General features: G+C 46.5%; 1 protein-coding gene across 2 annotated transcripts in view; it reads right to left on the bottom strand.

The window, feature by feature from the left end:
- LOC128875795 (COUP transcription factor 2) overlaps positions 1-19,222 on the bottom strand; it is a 105,181-nt gene that overhangs the window by 57,451 nt on the left and 28,508 nt on the right. For both annotated transcript variants that reach the window (XM_054121682.1, XM_054121683.1), the window contains one exon: positions 1,459-2,010. In XM_054121682.1, the coding sequence (XP_053977657.1) occupies positions 1,459-2,010 (552 nt within the window). The remainder of the gene's footprint in view (positions 1-1,458; positions 2,011-19,222) is intronic.

Genomic DNA, 19,222 nt, shown 5'->3' on the forward strand with positions numbered 1-19,222 from the left:
TCTCGGAAGGTATCTAAAGGAACTTCGATGGAAGAATGGAAGAGTATGGAAGAATATAGAAACATTTCATTGGGAGCTATTATAAGGGATGTATTTCGATACATCCCCTTCTTCATGATCTTACGTGAGGATTAGACTATCTCCTTCTGCCTATTGTCAACCCTTTTAGGTCACTGGTACTCATTGTTACCGAGAGGCAGGAATTTTGAATTTTCAGCTTTCTACGCTCATCCACGAAAAAAAAGTGAAAAGAAATGCCCAGGGAGTTCTCAGCCTACAAAGGGTTAAAGTGTCCAATCTTCGATAGTCTCGAGAAAAAATGTTATCTTTGCCAAAATTTCCCCAGATTTCATCCCAGCAACCCCCGAGTTAAAAGTGGTTTCATAGTGGTCTGGTTCCCTTAAATGGCAAGGTGCGCGAATCTAGAACAACATATCGCGCGTCACAGGTGTTGAGATTATTTTGCCCGTCCCTGGCACCCACGTTGGGCACTGTACGAAGGGAAGTAGAAGCGCGAGCATTGTCTCGATGACGATCGCCGCAGCATCGACGAGCGCTCGCTGGTCGGCATTGTTACGTCGGCGAATCTCGTCCGCGGCTGGAACGGGGATCGCGTCCTGGATGACAGTCGTAGCGATGGGCGATAACATCTTCGCGTCGATTAGACGAAGCCTCACGAAGGAAGGCACGATCAACGGACGGGCCGAGAACGAGCGGCGCGCGTCAAGAGGCCGTCGCGATCGGAGTTCTTCCGGCAGCCCTGCCACCGCTCGCGGAACCACGCTGTGGGAAGCATTGTCCCTTTCTAAGCTTCTCTAAGCTCGCCGAGGATCGACGAGCACGCGTGACAACACAACGAACCGTCTTCGAGATAGCATCGTCACACGCCCGTTACGGAAAAGACGTTCCCGCTATGATACGACAACCCGCGAGATAATCTCGACGCGACGACTATGCCCGTTTCCAACTATCGCCTGATCCCAGAACTTATTTTCGTAACTTTCGGTCGACCGTGGGCACTGGTCTCCTCTCTGTCCGCGTTATGGCGGTCGGCGGACTTTTAGTTCTCACGTTACGGAGGATAACGTATGGACAGTCTAACTTAGCCAACCAAATCCTGGAGGTTGGAATAATCTATCCCCCTATCCGGTTATTGAGATAATAAGAAAAATCGTTATGGCGATCGAGGGGCTCTTAGTTCTCGTATTTATAAAGATGGCGTACGCTAAACCTGTTACAGTCTATCTACAGTAAAGAGCTGTAATTTGTTCCAGGCGAACAACGACACAAAGAAATCTGTCTAATATTTATTTGAAAATATCAAACCTAACATTTAATTTACACAAATTTCTTTAATATACATCGAAGGTACGAATATTCATGAAACCTGTATGCTCTTCGCTGTGCATCCAATCTATCTCCCAGTCCGTTTATCTAATTATAAAAATCGTCACCTACCTGTGGTGAAGAGGACGATGGCCTTGAGGCAGCTGTACTCGGCAGAGTCCACGTGCAGAGCCTTCAGTTTTTCCACCTGTTCCTGAAAGATCCTGATGTGGTCCATGAAGGCGACGACGCGATCCGCGGCCATCGGTGACGCGTGAAGACCGGCTGCGGCCAACAGCGGCGCCACGTGAAGGGGCATCGAGCACTGGCTCGCGTTCAGGACGAACAACTCGCTCCAAACTAGCCTGAGCAGGGCGACCTGGTCCGTCACCTGAAGGTCCGGGAAGAACGGGATGTTTCTGGCCCACTCGACCGCCGAGAACAGCAATCTCGCCGCGAGCTCGCAGATGTTGTCGATTCCCATGATGTTGTTCGGTTGCATACACTGGCCGTATCTCGAGGTCGGGTACGGCTCCGCCCTCAGGAGCAGGCTAATGTACGAGGAGAGGTAAGAGTGACCGTTCAGGCTGGCGCACGCGACCGCGTCACCGTTCGTCAGGGCGAACTGTCCAGGTAAACCTGGCAACGACGGCTGCGACGGTGGCACTCGACCTCTTTGCACGGCTGCAACAAACGAGCACACACCAACTTGATGATTTTTATTCAAGTTTTCTAAGCGAGCTACATTTATATGGTATCAAGGTACGAGATACGATGATTTCTTGTTCAAGAAATAAATTATTTGTTATTCAATGACCCAAATGGTTAAAAAGGTCAAGAATCTTTAGTGGCTAGAAGTAAAATTTAACCGGTTATACAGCTAACGACTTTATCGTAAGTATCTAAAATTTTTTTCATGATATACTCATAATATACTTTAATATTTAAATATTTTCATTTCATATTCAACTGTCAAAAAGTAGCTGGCATATTTTATTATTAAAAAGCAAACCCTGAAGCCTCTCAATCTCTGTATATACATCATATCTTAGTTTGCTTTCTCGTGTTATGTAAATAAGAAAATTTCAAGAACATCTGGATTTTTTAAGTATTTGCTCTAGCATAAATGTATTCTACATAACCGCTGACAAAATTTGCTAGACTGTCCCCTTTTCCAAAATATCAACCTATCTAAAATCTATCTAATAAGCGGATTGTCCGTCGTTTTGGTCTCCGAGGATCGTAACATTCGCGAATCAACGAACGACGCGAGTGGACGGACGACTTTAGACGAGTGGACAGAGCGCGCACGTAGATTTAACGAGCGGATCGTGAAAATTCCAACGAACCTGCTCCACGATCACCCATCGAGCCTATCGACGCGGTCGCGCATCCTCGGTTTCGCGCGTCGACATTTCCTTCCCTCGCTCGGGACGGTTGATGGATACCGAGCCGAACGCAACAAATAACGCGCGCAATTTAACCATCGATCGAGGCGCTGACCTTTTCCGCGGGTTACGTGCTCTTTCGAGCTCGCGCGATTTTTGCGAAACAATTCTTGCACGTGTGAGGCCAAAAAACCACGATTTTATTTTAACGTTATGTTTATATACGAGTAACGATCAGATATATTTAGGTAACTTATGCTAGTTCGAATAAAATGAAAGATAAGAGGTGTTTCCTCAAAGCATCGTCCATTTGCATCGAGCTCGTGCAGTTCTTGCATGCGTGAGGCCAAAAAGAACGAAAACCACACGATTTTATTTTAACGTCATGTTTATATACAGGTAACGATCGTATATGTTTAGGTGACTTATGCTAGTTCCCTTTACAGCTTAAACAAATTTGTCCTATTAATCCTGGGAACTTATATATAGCAAATGGAGATGTACTTAGCAAAGAGGTACGATACTCTAGCGTTAAATTTGTGTGTGTGCATTTTAGACACGCGTAAGGAGGTATTATTCGCACTGTTTGTATTAAAAACTAGCTTCACTTAAGAACAGGGTGTCCGAGGCGAAAGTATACACATGTTTCGCGATGTTCGCGTGACTGTTCGCTCGTATCTACCGTGTTATGTGTATTACGCAAGACGTAGACAATGGAGTCTTCCCATTGGGCGGTTTGTTATGGTGGAAGTAGAAGACTTGGTAGTGATTACATGTTTGCTTATTCATTACTACGTTGCTATCGTGGATCATGTTTAGTTCCCCTCGAAGGCGTACCAACCCCTGGATTCCTTCTTCGTTAAATTATGAATAAATATTATTGTATCTAAAGGGCCTTTCTGCACAAGTAAGTAAATAGATAGAGTAATTTCTGAAGTTATCGTAACCTTCCGCTAATTTCCACCGTTGCGGTACAGATGTCGTTGAAGTAATTAGAAAATTACTCGTTGCGTAACGTGCTCCGGGACGTTCCAGCTAACCAACCGAGGATCAGAAGGGGACAACGAGCTCGGTGTCTCGCGTTCTCCGAAGAATCAGCAAATATTGTGCAAAAGCAAACGCTCGAGACGAGAAGACTAGACGATTCTCGTCGAACCAGCGTGGACAAACGCGAAAAGAAACAACGCGCGCGTTGGTTGTTTAAAAAGGGAAGCGAACGATTCCAGTCGACACGGCGGAAACGAGTAGGAAGTTCTCTTACGAAGCTCAGTTGTCGACTTCCTTATTGTTGTTTTGTAGAAGAATAACAGTAAACAAACTTTTGTGGCTACTAAAGTCCGTATAGGTGTATCGTAATGACCACCAGGTTGAGACTGATGTATAGATCGCAATGTATAGATACATTGTAAGGGAATCAGGTTACTTTAACGTTTAAGCTGAAGATTAAAGATTATTGAATTTAACATCATAGTTCCATTATTCGCCCCTTTCGCAAAGTTGTTATTTCTCGCGTTAGTTTTCCTCGGGGAGAAGCGAGATTCATGGCAACTGCTGGCACAGAGCTAAGTACCACAGTAAAACTCGCGAGTGGACACCTAGCATTAGGCTTAATGCGCGAAATCTCTCGAAAACCGTTACGCGTTCGCTAGGTTTCTCGCGGGCTCGTCCGCGAACGCCACCGTTATTACCGCGCTTGATTTCTTTTCTTTTTTTTCGAGGAAAGATGGCGCGATTACGCGGCGAGCGTCGTAACAGATTGTATCGCGCTCGTCGAGTTTACTGTTAATCTTCGGTAATAACGCCGAGGAGCATGCCCGGCCCCGAGCCACGTACGGGGTTAACTGTATTTCGAGTTATATCGCGCGAGCTTTCCGATAATTGTCCTGGCCCGCTCATCGAAAGGAAGGCGATCGTGTAAAGGATCGCGAAAAGGATCGCGAAAAGGATCGTGAAAAGGATCGTGAAAAGGATCGTCCAGGGAAAGGTTAAAGGAGAGGCGAGGAGATAAAGCAAGCCAGGGGCAGGAAGAGAATCCTCCGCGTACGAGACCGTCTCTCCTCTCCTCCGCCCTACGTCACAGTCCTTTCTTTTTCTCTTGGGCCTCGACGAGAAACGGCACCCTGCTGCGCACCTGAATTCCAACCTCCGCCCCGCGGCTAACGAACACCGTCTCCGCTATCTTCCCATCCTCTCCCAACCTCCCTCTTCGTTCGTCTTTGCCGGGCTCTTCGGTTCTCGTGAAAAACCGAGGAGCCCGAGACAACGTTCGCCAGTTCTAACCACGAATCACCGACATTCTTGGTTAAACAATTTCTAATGGAAGTTCTATCGCGATGTTCGCGAAGTTTGCGCTTTGGTACACCGAGTGGAGGTGAGGAGACCAACCAGGGATCCTTATTCGTTGATTTTTGTAATTTGAATGGCGTATTTCGGGGCATGGGTGAAAAGTTAGCTTCGAGAAAAGGGGTTCCAAGGAAATGATCGATACAGAATTCACCGACACTAGTTTTGATCGATATCAATATTGGCTGTGATATACATTCTCTGTGTTTAATTATAGAGAGCGTTTAACCCCTTGGCTTACGACTTATTGTGGAACCGTGGACGTCATAATGTATAAAGTCTGTACGTTCGTACGGTGTGTCTGACTCGTGCTTTTCATTTCCGACTTGAATTCTTCATCACGTGTTGTTATAGGCTAAAGGGTTAATTTCAAGATTTACGTACTATGTATAAGCTATGTAATTGCCCACGCAGAGAATATATATGGCGGTCGAAACTGTTGTTTGTGAATTCTGGTCGGTTGAAAGTAGTATTAGTAGATTCTGGTCAGTCAAAACTGGGTGATTCTGGTCGGACAAAAGTAATGCTCGTCAAAACTGGTGTCGGTTGAAATTAGCATCGGAGAATTCTACACGGAGAACTGATCTCTGTAAACTCTGTTTCGGTCAAAACTATTCTCAGTGAATTCTGTGTCGGTCATTTCCGCGGTACCCTGAAAAAATCTTGTCCCAGCTAAATGCCTCGCAATCATCTACAACCAGCTCGCGCGTTCAACTGCGATCTATCGATCGGAAGTCGACGCGCGCCTACACATTTGCGGTTGTATGCGCGGTTTTTTTTCGGCGATATGTGCAAGAACCATTCCGATCGAACGTTGGAAGTTTAGGAATGCTACATGCCTCTGACGTATCGTCGTGGAAAAACAACGTTTGATGCGCAACGATGTAAGATGTAATACGTGTAGACGAGGCGAGCATGCTGTGTAGATTCGGTACCGTTAACGGTCGGCCCGAACGCGGATACTCGTTCGCGCTGCTCGCTCGAGCGGAAAAGAATCCGCGACGAATCGAAACGCACCGTCGCCTCGTCGTCTGGGCTTTCCACGGTCCGCGTCGCGGGTCGTGGCACAGCAGGCTCTGAAAATCGTTGTGGCGTACGTTGGACGCGAGGTGTTTCATCGAAATCGTTCCTCGCGGTTAGCGATTAGGAGAAAACTTGGTCAGAAAAAGTGTATAGATTTTTTAAAGCGATGAATCTGATGAATCTCACTGGTGAATCTCATAATCGATACTAGACTAAAATATGAGTGTTTGCGCATTTCCGGTAAATAGAAATAGGTCGAAATATATAGTATATAATTTTGAAACGATGTTACGTGAAATATTATTTCAATTGTTGTTCAATTGAATTGTTTCTTGCGTTAAATTTGAAACAAAACAATAACCAAATAATTAGTTATTTGAAACAGTCATTATACGAACCGTATCAAAAATAACGCTTAGAAATAAATTTTCCCAGGTCAGCTGAAGATGTTCCGCAACCCAAACCATCGACTTTTCCGCCGCGGAAACGCAATTCATGGACGAGACGTAAACTTTTCTCGCATCACGACCGTCGCTCGGGGCAGTCTTTATAGGTCCTCGCAGTAGTTGCATCGCTGCATTAACCGACGCTCGTTTCATCGAGTTTCTCCTCGTTACAAGACGCGAAGGAGTGCCGATGGCAATGGATGCCCACCGCGACAGATGCACGATAGCTCCTAGCTGCTTCGTTCTTAACCGACCTCGTGTTTTGCTAGCCATTCCCTCCGTAGACTTTTCGTGTTACGAAAGATACTCCTGTTTTCGTTCGAGTAGTACAACGACGCTCGGAGAGTTCAACGCCCGGTCGACGAAAATCTCGATGACAAGGCACGGATGTCCTCGAGTTCCTCCAAAAAGGAGGACGTGCGTCGGGACAGGATCGTCGAAAAGGGGTCAGAATATCGTATTTACGTTTATTATTAGCTGTAGAAATTAATTCTGTGTCTTTACATCCACGCATTTATATTCGTTATTCATGAAAAATTGACTCGACAATTTTGTTTTTAATATACAGTCAATGTACGCTATATTTATCGAAGATATTTGTCTGATTTAAACGAATGCTTCATATTTCCGAACAAATTTGTAAGTTTATTCGTGTACCTATTTGTAACGAAAGATTGATTTAGAAACCCGAAGCCTTTCATTTAAATTAGACAAATTTCTTCAATAAAACATAGAGGATACGCATACTTATGTGACTGTATGTGCCTTTTAGAATGTGTTATCGAGGGAAGATCAACAAATATCTGTTTCTAAATTTACCCTAGCAAGGCACAGAATTAATTTCTACACCTAATAATTGTAACAGTCTCGAACTCTGTCGAGCCATCATCGATCATTTCTAGGCTCAAATGAGAATCGAAAACGAAAAATGCTATAACTATCAAAAATTTCATGGACACCTTGCAAAACCAAATGCAAACTTTACTTCAAGCGCAAGCACATCGTGCCACGTGAATATTAATATTGAATTTAATCTGTTTCCGTCGCATTAAAATGTAAGCTTCGCAAGGTCGTGGAAGATTTCGCTCCGTGTTCGAAGAACGCAGAATTAAACGCGGAAAGCGTTCGTTCTATCGCAGCAGCGAGCAGTCGAGGGAAAATTCTGACCAACTGGACGGTTAACGCAAGATTGCGTATTATCAGGCGTATTCGATGCGCGTGGTTTTTTTTCCTGGCGCGTCGAGCCGATCGTCGCGCCTAAATTCCTCGATTCGCGACAGCAGCCAATAATTATTCGCGGCGGGTCAGGGGTCGCGCGATTGCCGCGAAGAGGCGCGATTGCGCTGTCGTTTTATCGAACGCGCGCATTTTTTGTTCCAAAATCGAAGAGGAGAAACGCCAGTGACTCGATACGCGCGGGACAATTTCGCTCGCGGAGACGCGAGATAATCGTGCACCGCCGAGTCGTTTTCATGGAACAAAACAATTTCGAGTGCAGGCAAGGTGGAATTAAAATAATTAAAGACAGCCTTTTAGCCTAATCTTAAATGAAAACGTATCATCGATCCCGTGTCGCTTGGTTCAACATCGAAAGAATCGACGTGTCCACGGAAAAAAACCCGTGCGCAACGTCGTATCGATAAACTTATCGGCAACAAAACACGATTCGTGCCAAAGTCCGCGGCGATCGTGAAACGGTGAAGCAATTTTTTCTCGCGTTTCTTCGCTCCTGCGACCGAACTTTTCCAAGTTCTTTTATCCTGCTCTTTTTTCGTTCCCGTATCTTCGACGTTAGATACGAAAACGTCAGCATAATTTTGAAATTAAATTTAAAACGACCGCGGCTGTACCTCGTCTGTACGCGATTGCGCCAGTAGTGTCTTTTACGACGTGCACGCTTTCGTGTGAATCGCTTTCGATAGACGTTAAGCTGACGATGATAATAATAACTGGACTGCGGACTGGAAACACACGCTAAACGTGTACAGTGATGTGTGAACTTATAAAAAATGTAATACAAATATCGTTAAATCATTTTACGAAATGTATTTTGCACGTATTCCGTACGCCACGTTTGTCGCCACGTCAACCAGAAATAGGTGACAGGATTCTTCACGAAGGAACCAAAAGAATTAATTTCGAAGACGAAATTAAAAAATGAAACACCACGACAGACGTTAAATTATCTTGTCTTCGATAGTCTCGGGACAAAATTTCAAGTTTATAGCTCTTCACAAACTTTAGCCGACGCGATTTGTGTTGTACATGTCAACAGGACCGAAGAAACCGATCGCGAACGCGCCCTAAGTTATTTACGAGGGTTGATCGGGAAATTTTTGTTAAAACGAGTAACGCATCGAAATCGTTATCTCTTATTCGCCGGTTCGAAATCTTTTATCCGGACAAGAGTTCTGCCGATATCCGACGGCGCGCACCGAGTATACGGGCACGCACGGCCATAGAGAAATTCTCGGACATGGATTGATGGTGCTGACGCGGCTTCGGGAGACGAACAGAAAGAGCTAGAGTGGGTCAAGCGAAGCGGAATAGAGAGGGATAGGGTAAACGAGAAAAAGCATGTATCTCCGTCCTCGTTCGTCCGTATTCGAGAGGAGTATCCGTCTCCGCCCGATGCACAATGAGCGCCAGGCATCGTTCAAAATAATTATAAACATCGAGAAACGACGATCAATCTTCCGTTCTCCTTCTTCGATAATAAACGAATTACGAAGATGACGTCGACTCGGAAATAAAAAAAAAAAAAAAAAAAAAAGCCTGGAGAATATACCGGATCGGTGTAGTGAAGTGGGGGAAAGGGAAGAAGGGGAAGCGGGGATGAAGGAAGAAGAGCGAGGAGACGAATGGAAAAGGAAGAGGGGAGGGAACGGAGCACCCGCGGAGCGCGTGATTTAAAATGCTAATTTTTTTCGTTCGCAGCGACAGCGCGTTGATTAAGACGATCGCGCGGAGCGGCGCGCGGAAAGGAATTTCATTAGCGGCCATGACGTACGGCTTAGAAATTTCACGCGGCGGAGCGATACGCGCGCGTGCTGCCCGCGTCAAAACTTTAATCGCGCGCATGCCCGATCCGCGAGACCGATCGCCAGGGGATTCCCCGCGGAGAGCGCGCGCGGAAGATCGCCGATAGACGACGGAAATGGAACCGGGTCGCGAAAGCAGTTCCTCGAAGGTCGAATTCTTTACGTTTGCGGTATTAACGGATTGCCTGCGGAACGATGACCACTTGACGAAGCGTCGTTTGTTTTTATTGGGTTGTCGGGAAAGTCAACCCAATCGGTTTAACACTTTGCCGGCCGCAGACTCTTCGCATCGCCTTTACGCTGCCGCCGGCGAGATTCACGCAGGTTCTACTGCTCGCCAACGGTGTGATTTACGCAATTGTTCGCTATATAAGTAGTTGCAATATAATTATTATTAAAGAAAGCATTGAGATAGCTGTTACACTATTTTTATTCCATAGTCTTGTACTTTTAATTAGTACTGAAACATTTTATTACAAAATTTAACTGCTAGGATTCGTAGTTCTTTTTCGTATGATAAATTTCAAAACATTTTCCTACATGCAGAGGAACGTATCGTCCTCTGATAACAGATCAGCATATATTTTCCTCATCGTAGAGCATCTGAAGGATATTTTAAAACTTGTATTGAATCTAACAAAAGCTTCCGATATTTGAAGGCAGCGAAAGACAGTCTCGGACTAACAAAACAAGAGTCCCCTAAAAAACTTTTATTAAAAAAAGATCTGGTAAATCGGAAGGGGAAAACAGTTGAAACCAACGTTCTCTGGTCGTCAAATGTTGCTTTGCAATAATATGTCTACCTATACAAACGTAGATATAAAGCATCATCGTTGGCGAAAATAAGTCACGCGTGCGTGACAGCGGCCGGCAAAGTGTTAAGTAATTCAATATATATACAGCTCTTTGAATTTTTCTTAAAAATTGGTACGAACTTCGGGACAACCCAGTAAGATACTTCCAACTGTTTAATAGTAATTACAAAGTAAAATTAATTACGCTCTTTCAAACCCAGCCAATATCGGTATAATCGAAGTCCATTATCGAACAGACAGGACATAAAATGTAGTCACATTAAGCTACTTCATCAAGAACGTTTCAACCGCACTCAGTCTCTCCTATAAGTACGCTACATTTTACTATACGTCTAACGTATAATCTTGGCGTCAAGGATGAAACACGAGGTTGCAAATCAATTTCGTATCCGCTCGGGACTCGTTACGATCTCGCTCACATTTTCGCGCGTGACGTTGACACCGCGAAAAATACCTCCCCTTATCTCTCTGCTATCGAGTCGCGTACCGGCCACCGTGTAACTGTAATAGCGTGGACCGACAGGTTTTACGAATAACGCGACAGCTGCGAAGTGGAAGGACGGAATACCGAAAAAAGAAAGATCGGGCGCGAAACGAAAGAAAAAGGAGATGGAGTATCTCGCGAATCCAACACAATTTCTCCGACAGCAACGACCTACATGGGCATCGGTACGAGGTCATTGGGTCGTCTGGTAGGTATCCCGCAACGCGGGACGAGCTCAGGTTCGTATTCTCCAAAGGAAATACCTGCTCGCGCCTTCGAACGTATCCTTGCGTAGAAGTGCTCTCGAGATTTCTATCCGAAGACGTTGCGCAACGTCAACGTGCGCCGTTCTGTATTATTATCATTATTTTTATTATTATTGCGTATGGAATGATCCCTTAATTTATAAAATTCATGGACGTATTAGAAATGAATTCTGTGTCTAAGGCGTTCTGGATCGACTCTGTGCTTGTGTTTCCGAAGTAACCATTTATTAACGGCGATACAATCTGAACGTGACAAAATGACCAGTAAATATTTCTGTTTATACCAAAGTCGCGTTGAATTTCTATTGGTTAACCTACGCCATGGAATCCTGAATTCTAAGTGGGGTGAGAAAATCCATCGCGGCTTTACCAGTAGTTTAAACTGGTACCGCGAGGGTCCCTATTATTGGCGGGTGAGTTAAACCTATGGAGACAGTTTAGCCCACATCGGAGGTTGGACCTGCTGTATACCTCGACGGAAGAGAGTCGACTTAGACACCGACCTGCTAAGCTGGTAGAGATTTAGAAAGGTTTCGACCACGCCAAAAGGACACCTACAGCCCTCTAGAACTAGAGTCTCCCTAGAACTCCAGAGTCGCAACTATTTCCGTCGTATTTATTAAATTTGCTCGCAAAATACTTTCTGTTGCCTCTTTGATACTCTTTTAACTGCGAAATTCTCGGTACGTTGAACTATTAATTTTCTGAAGAAGCTGCTATTTTAGCTTCTTGGGTTTTATACGATAGCTACAACAGGTCAGCACCATCTTCAAGTCTACGTCTTCTGGTCAAATCGTTTGTCTAGGTAAGTCGGAATTCCTCGCGTATAACGCGCGTTCTCCTCGCAGCGTGCTCGACCTACATCCCGAGGAAATGATTTGCTCTCCGGGGCTACGTATTTACCTAGCCTGCACGATTTCTCGGTATTCTCCGTGTTAAGCACCTGTGGTTGAAATTTCTTCGTTCGAAACGTGGAAAGAGTTCATCCGTGAAGTGCTCAAGTTCTCGGAGAACTACCATAGTCGAATAGTCTGGTTTTTGGAACGAAGCTAAACATAAATTTGCGACAAGGAGACGCCGAGAGAAATGCCCCATTACTGCGAGAAGCTGCAGCGTCTCGTACAATATCCCGGCTGGTACCAGAAGATCGATCAGGTTTCGACGGATAATTACTTCAAATAGAGATTATAGAGTAGTGCATCATTCGGTACTAATTCCCTGAGCTCCGACGATAAATAAACACCTAGACTCCGCAGCGGACCCGCAACGAAATAGCCTAACGATGGGAAGAACGCTTCTTGGATGCTGCTCACTATCCTTCTCTCTCTTTTCTCTATTATCATCAGGCTACATATGTGATATGCACCGAGGTTGTGTGCAAGTCTATATGCATTTCTTCATTTTATTTACATTTGACCCAGCTCCAGTTTCGATTTCTTCACTTTGACCGTTCGTGTTTCTATCATTCACTTGTCATACGATTATACTAATTTTTCTTTTCTCTCCTCGTCTACTCAGCGTTGCCAATCTTTCAAAGTTTGTCTAGATTCTAATCGCGAAGAGAAAAATTTCAAACCAGACTCGGATCCTAGGAGCAATCAACCATGGAATTTTCATCCGCCCACCAGTCTATCCGTCGCTCTTATCTCGCCTCATTTTCTCGCCCATTAATTAACTCGGCGCTCCATTTATCGATTCCCCATCGAACGGGTTCTATCGTCCGTGATTTTTCTCGGAGAAAAAGTGCAACGTGTTTTCTTCCCCCAGAAAGAAAGTTTTCCAACGCGATCGTAACGTCCAGATAGCCGCGTTCCGTGACACGGAAGTCTTTCTTTTGGGAAAAAGAAAGAAACACGACGGGAGGAAGATCGAAAAGAGAGGAGAAAGAGGCGCGTATCGCGTGGCCGAGGCAACACGGAATCATTTTTACGCGGCTAATAAGCGGGTGCTCGTCCCCTCGAGCGGCAGTTCCGGCTCGAAGGTGGCAAGCCAAAGAGTAGGCGGCCGGTGAGAAGTGCCGCGAGTCGATGCTATTAAGATTTCCGTATCGTCGTCCCGTTACCGCGACTACGACGCTTCGTGCTCGCTCCCTGCTCCTTCGCCGTTGCAATTTCACTCCTTCGCATCGACCACTTCGTCTTTCTACTCGTTGACTGCCCGTTACCGAATCCTTCGTTAACGCTGCCGTGCCTCGTGAATAATGGCGACACGCGAAATTCACAGGGGGTCCTGTCGCACAAATATGGCTGGTAATCATGCTCCGCTACGTCACGAATCGTATTAATCCATGCTTCGAACTCTCCCATCCGTCGATCTTTTATTCGTGTCACCTTTCTTGTTTTATGTGTCACGTTTGGCTTTCCAGTGGATGCTCAGGCGAGACGTCGGCTTCGTAGCTTCCATTGGAAGAGGTCGGGACCAGGTTACCAGGTATCGAGCACACATGGTGTAATATACGATCGAAGCCGTTGCCTGGTCGTGCTAAATCGTCGGGATTTGCTTCGAAACGGACTCGATTTCGGTCAAAAGTTTCGTCCAACGGTAATCTCGTTCCCACCTGAACGATGAACTTCCTTCGAGGCGACGGAGCGGAAAATTCGACGCTCTCGTGCTCCCTCTTGGATACCAGTGACGTAACGCGCGACGCGATCGAGTGGAAAGAGAAAGAATACCCGACAGGACGAGGAATCGCTCGGGGGGATTCTATCTTTTCTCGTAAACTCGACCGGTTCGACCAGGGCCACCTTCCGAATCGTTTCTGTCTACGGTTCCACGAATGCATTTCGTTTCTATTCCTGTTGGCTGTTACAATTCTGCAAATCTTCGTGATACCCAACTCTGTGAACTTCTCCATGATAAGAATAATCGACACTTCGTTGACAGGTGACGAGTTAACTCGCGTTTGCACTTGCATTATCTATTTCAATTTATGAAACCCAGGACGATATTCAATCGATTACGTTGGTAAAATATAAATAAAGTTTACTGGACTTTATTTATTAGGGTGAACCAAAAGTTCTTGCGTTTTTCTCTCGAATGCCTTACTTTTCGTTTACACCCCCGCAATAATATGGAACATGTTTCTCTGTACCGTGATTCCAGGATAACAAACGTCTGTCTGGCGTTATTAACGCGAGGGGGCGTACGAAACGAGGAGACCAGCAAGGGTTTGGAAGGCAGGAAGGAAGGAAGCAGGAGAGAAGAGACGTACCAGAGACGAGAGCGAGCATGAAGGTATCGAGAGAAAGAGAAAGAGATCCGAAATCCACCTGCGGATCGAGACGGGCAGGGAACCAGTCGACGCGGAATAACTGGTATTAATACGTCACGTAATTACCATGCGAGGGGTACGTATGGCGATGTAGGTGTGCGTGTGTACAGTTCCCGGTGCCCCGACAGGGCAGCCAAGGCGGGTACGAGCACACGTAAACCTACCAGTTGGGACGAGCCCGAGCGGAGTCGAGTCTCTAGACTCGCGGAAGATGGCGAGAGAATATGCATCGTGGCAGGCAGTTTCCAAGCGAGCGGAGGTCGCTCCGGGCCATGCTTCTGTTCCGAGCTATTATGATAATTTCGCCGGAAAGAAGGTTACCGACTTGGGCCGTCGGCGATTACCCTCGCCGTGCTCGCCTTCCAGCGAGGATCGCGCTCGCGACCACGAACGAGAATGGACGCGGCAGCTCGCCATTATCCTGCCGCTGATTCGACGCTATCGGCCTCGCCGCGCGAGCCTACCTGCCCGTGAGTACTCTTCGCGATTCACGATCGCCTACACGCTTCCTCCTTTGGCTCGATTTCACGCGGAATCGAGACGATTCCCGCGATTCGGAGCTCGCGCGGGGAGTCCTCGTCGCGCAGGGATTTCATCTGGGACGTTTTATGTAAGTGTGGAGATCTGGTTGCGCGGTCTTCATCGTAGATCGATCTTAATTCTTTGAGCGTTCTAAAGGGAAGCATTCGACGTGTCAACATTGTCCTTTCTCGGATTTGCACGAAAATTTCCCCTGGCACTCGAAGGGTCAATCAAGGATGTACCTACTGATTTTGTTTTGCAAGGATTCAGATCGGACACACGGATGGGACACACTCGAATCTCGATAATTTTCTAAAATGTTACATGGCGAGAGTATTTGTTCCCGACATTGGTCAGGCCTGTTCTTTTATACCAACCCATAATTTACAATACCGAGCTCGTTCGCAGTACCCTATTAATCTGCAATCTAAGTACAGCCTTAGTCAAAGTGTGGAGTTTCAGTGTGTAAAGATTCGAAAAGTTCGTTTCATCATCGCGTTAGCGTACCAATCATTAAACCACTAAAGTGGAAACATACTCGACTCCCTATCTTATTTTCCTACGACCGAAAATATGTGATTTCCTAAAATTCCACGAATTTATTCCAATCCTGGCCGTAATAAATAAATAAATTGGTCGAGGTTCGCAGATGGATGTCGCGATAAGAGAATCGCGACGTTCCAGTGGTAGGTCGAAGAGTCGCTCGTCTTGGTGGAGAGTCGAAGGCATCGAGGACTCGTCGAGGATCGAGAAGAAGGCGAATTGGACGTCCGAGTGAATCACGGGCCGAAAGTGGACGCGTCGAGCGTGGGACGAGGGGAGTGGAACGGTCTGAAAGACAGTAGGTCAAAAGAGCGTTCTCTCGGCCGCGAACCGGAACGGAGGAAGGACATCGCTGGGAGGAATTCCTTCGTCGGGAGGCTCCCACGCAATCGTGGACGATTCACGCGATTACGCGTAATCGGAGGGCTGGATGGGACTGCGCGGAACGCCGAAGCGTTCCGAGAAATTAGTTTCGTTGGAGGACTGTCTGTAACCGAGGTCACGGTGACGTTTTTCAGGAGGAAGCACGCGTCCGTCGTTATCGTCTTCGAGACTTTACGAAAAGGAAGCGAAACGCGACGTACGAGCCGAGGAAGAAGGAGAAATCTCGAGTCCTCGAAGTTGAGAAGTGGTTGCATTTCTAACAAACAATTGCCCGATCGTTTTAACCCATTCGCTGCGAACTACGCGATGTCTCGTAGTTCAAGTTGTTCGCAATTACTCAAGGGATAAGTTTATAGCCTTTTGAATCACGAATTGTTGCAAAAGAAGATTCGTAAATATTCTTTTTAAGCGCTTTAAATTTGCCTGACAGAGAATGGGTTAATCTCGTTGTGATAGAGCTAGTTTACTAGGAGTACATGTAGCCTGACCACAGGTGATTCTTCACCTTTTGAAAAAGGATCATCAGCACAAGGCAAACGAAAGAATCAACTCGGAAGATCTCCTGTCGAGGATAATTCTTTCTACGTAGAATCGAGAATGCAAGTTGACCCTGTCACCGATCAACCCGGTATTTTTCACCTAGGATCTCCTCGATTGGAGCACTCGCTCAATAAACCCTATCCTGCAATTGGATCCGATCCGATCGATTCGTCGAAAGATTTTCATGTTGTCGACTCCCACGTTCGACGGGATTTTCGCACACGCGAGGCACGTTGCTCGCGTAGCTCTAACCGTAAAGCACAATAACTACCAGCTCTGGACGCGGAGTCCGTGCACGTTTGCGAATCGACCCGGCGAGATTGGAGGTGAACGAAAGAAAGCGGATATTAATAACGCGGCCCGTACGCGATTCCCTCGCGGTCCCTCCCCCCGTCCTCCTCCTCTTTCGCGAGACACGCCCGACTCATCGACTCGCTTCTCCTTTCGATCTGGTTCCCGTTCCGTTTCGTTTCGTCTTCCCCCGTTCGTTGTACCTTCCTCAACCTTAATGTTGCTCGCATAACGTAAGACCCGTACCGTCGAGTAGCATGCGAGCGGAGGCCTCGCCGCGAGCAGACACCGTGGGAATGTTAGGCGGGCCCGCTGGCCGCGCGCGGTGCGCCCTCTCCGTTTCTCTTCTGCTCCTCCTTTATACCTTTACACTCTTCTCTCGCCTCCTTTTCTCCTCTTCGTCCGCTCCTTATCTCTCCGTTCCTCTTTCCACTCTCCTGGACGCGCGTAAACCCTCGCAACGTCGATCCTTTCCCTTTCGGATCTCCTCTTCTTCATTCTTTTCTATATCTTCGACGATCCCCCGTGCCCCGCGAGCCCTTTTTCCCGCCACGCCCGACTTTGTATCTACTAATTTGCGCTTTTACAAGTAACTGGCGCGGCGGAGATCCGCGCCGAGATACCGCCGCTCCTCCTTGCTCTTCTTCGATGAGAGCGGCTAATCGAAATATTAGTTGTACGCATAGATTCTCGATCAGGACGGCGATAGAAGATGGAAGACGAGGAGATACGAGCGTTACTTGTCGAAGATCGGAGCCAAACGCAACGACAGGTTGAAGAGTAGCTAGTTGATCGCATTTAAGCGATCGTACGAAGCTGAAGATATTGTTTATTGGCAGAGGACGTCGTTTGAATATTTTGCTCCAATATGGCGACCAGGCATGCCTCGTGAGAATTCGAATCCGACATCTCACTTTCTGATTGAACATTCGTTCAGGTCTCGATCGAATAAAATTCATTACTTAATAATTTAATTACGTCTCCAAATGGTTGAAAGAATCCAATAATATGTAATTCATTTGGATCTTTACGATCTTGAATATACCCTAAAATTTTAAGTTCTAATAATGTTAAATAAGCTACTCTTAGTAATATGAAAATTGTTGATATTGAAATGGAGCCATGAAAAAAATCTCACGTTCCTCTGGATAAGAGTGGTGTCGAATGAATGGTCTTCAGGGAGTGTTCGTCGAGTCAACGATGCCAAGAATTTCAAGATCCATCCGCCTATTACGTTTCGCCGTTTAAGATTCAGACAAAAATGCTCGACGAAGCAGAAAAGAAACGTATTCGCAGTTTCCAGCTCGATCCATCGTGAATTCGACGCGCTTCGAGCGTTCTCCTTTGCATTGGTAACAGCGCCGTAGCCGAGGAACGCGCGCGAATGGACGGGTTAGCCGCGTATCTGCCCACGTCTATCAGAGACTGGTTCGCGACGCAAGGCAGGTGAGTTTTACGAGTTAACGGCTGTTGATATTTGCATCGCGCTCTTTTCTCCGCGACTGGAATTGCCCTTCCCCTTTCTTCCGTTATTTTCTCCGTCTTCATCAGAATCCTGCTTGCTTGTATTCCCGCCGCTGTACCGCCACACGGTCTCGCAACTCGAATCCATCATCGGACTCGCTTCGATTACGTGGTTCATCCTTATCTCGACGAAGTTTGCGTCGTACACAGCTTTCAATCCTTGACAACTGCTTCTTCTCGTGACACGAACTATCAGTGTAGACCACGCAATCGTATTTCATATTTTCCACTACCCTTCGGTGCATTTTCTTTTATTCTTCGAAACGTGACTACCAAGTATTGGTTTATCTTATTACTTTTATATCCGAGAGCTAGGAGAGCTGTGAGAGTGCTAGGAGAGCTCGAGACGCAAGAAGAAAGTACCAGTCGAAGACTCGCGGTGATCTTTGACGCAGGAAGTAGTGGAAAGACGGCTGCGAGAGGAGATCGCGCGTGACTGGGCATCGATGTTTCTCCTATAATCGACAAAGATGGAAAGAGAGACGAACGCGAGCAGCAGAGAACGAACGTGTCGGTGGGTGTGCGCAAAGCCGACCAACGTGGCGCTGACCGCCTTTTCCGAGTGAACTTTCACATTCTGATCGCGCGAGAGCTCCGACAGCCTCGAAGGTCGCCTCTGGTAGCTCCCAGTCGACTGCGAGCGCATTTAGTATCTACATACGTTCCCCGCAATGCACGGTAAGCGATCGTGCCGATTCAGCCACGAAAAAGGGCTAGAGTCGCACTCCACCGACGAATTCCTCCTTGAAATCGCCTCTCGAACGTGGTAAGGACAGATCGTTGTACAAAGCAATCTGACCTTACGTTCCTTAGGTATCTTCGATTTTGTTTAGATTCGTTTCTGTGATCCAGAATTGAACAGGAAAATGTTCTAACCCTTTGCACTCGAGAGGCGACCACTAGGTTTCACGCAGCAAATCTATCAGCAATAATATTTCGTTAGGTTTCGTTTCTTCGGAACACGAAGTGTCAGCGAGGTGCAGGTGACCCTATTTTCAAATCTCAATAGCTTAGA

Source organism: Hylaeus volcanicus, chromosome 4 (genome assembly GCF_026283585.1).
Source record: "Hylaeus volcanicus isolate JK05 chromosome 4, UHH_iyHylVolc1.0_haploid, whole genome shotgun sequence".
Taxonomy (NCBI): Eukaryota; Metazoa; Arthropoda; class Insecta; order Hymenoptera; family Colletidae; genus Hylaeus; species Hylaeus volcanicus.